General features: G+C 54.4%; 1 protein-coding gene across 1 annotated transcript; it reads left to right on the top strand.

The window, feature by feature from the left end:
• DQ04_25741000 (hypothetical protein) lies at window positions 1-359 on the top strand (the record flags this gene model as incomplete). Its single annotated transcript, XM_009318299.1, has 1 exon — window positions 1-359. A coding segment is annotated over one exon (359 nt), but the record flags the coding sequence as incomplete, so codon positions are not given.
• Between the last annotated feature and the right edge of the window lie 143 nt (window positions 360-502).

The following is a 502-nucleotide window of genomic DNA, read 5'->3' as shown; positions in this document are numbered from 1 at the left end:
GGCAGCGCGGGCGGCGTAGAACCTTTCCCCCAGAAGCGCTGGGGAACACGCCCGCTGCATTTTTTAAGCCTGGCGCCTTTCGGGCCGTCCGTGGCGACGCCTTCGGGTGGTGTGTAAAGCGGGTTCGGGATACCCATCGCCGCCCGAAGGCTGTTGGGGGTGGGGCCCAAACGTCGGTATTGGAATCGGAGTCTTGTGCAATGATGGTGGCATGCGGTTTTCGTCTGGGGAAGACATGCCCACCACACCACACTGGCGCTCTCACTCACAGCTCCGCCTCGCATTTAGCACAAGAGCATATATTTGAGGAACCGGAGAAGCACCACTGCACTTGGTGGATGCAGGTTGGCCTCAAATAAGGCAAATTTCGTACGGCTGCATTTTGCTACACTTGCAATTATTTTAAAGGCTTTGCATTGCCCAGCATTTAGAGCTAATAACGAGGTTAGCAATGCGTCTCAGTACCATACTTCTATACCATACATTGCTTTGGCCTGCACTA

Source organism: Trypanosoma grayi, assembly GCF_000691245.1.
Source record: "Trypanosoma grayi strain ANR4 Tgr_2574_V1, whole genome shotgun sequence".
NCBI lineage: Eukaryota > Euglenozoa > Kinetoplastea > Trypanosomatida > Trypanosomatidae > Trypanosoma > Trypanosoma grayi.
Note: the sequence above shows the minus strand (reverse complement) of the source record. Positions and strands in the feature narration are given on the sequence as shown.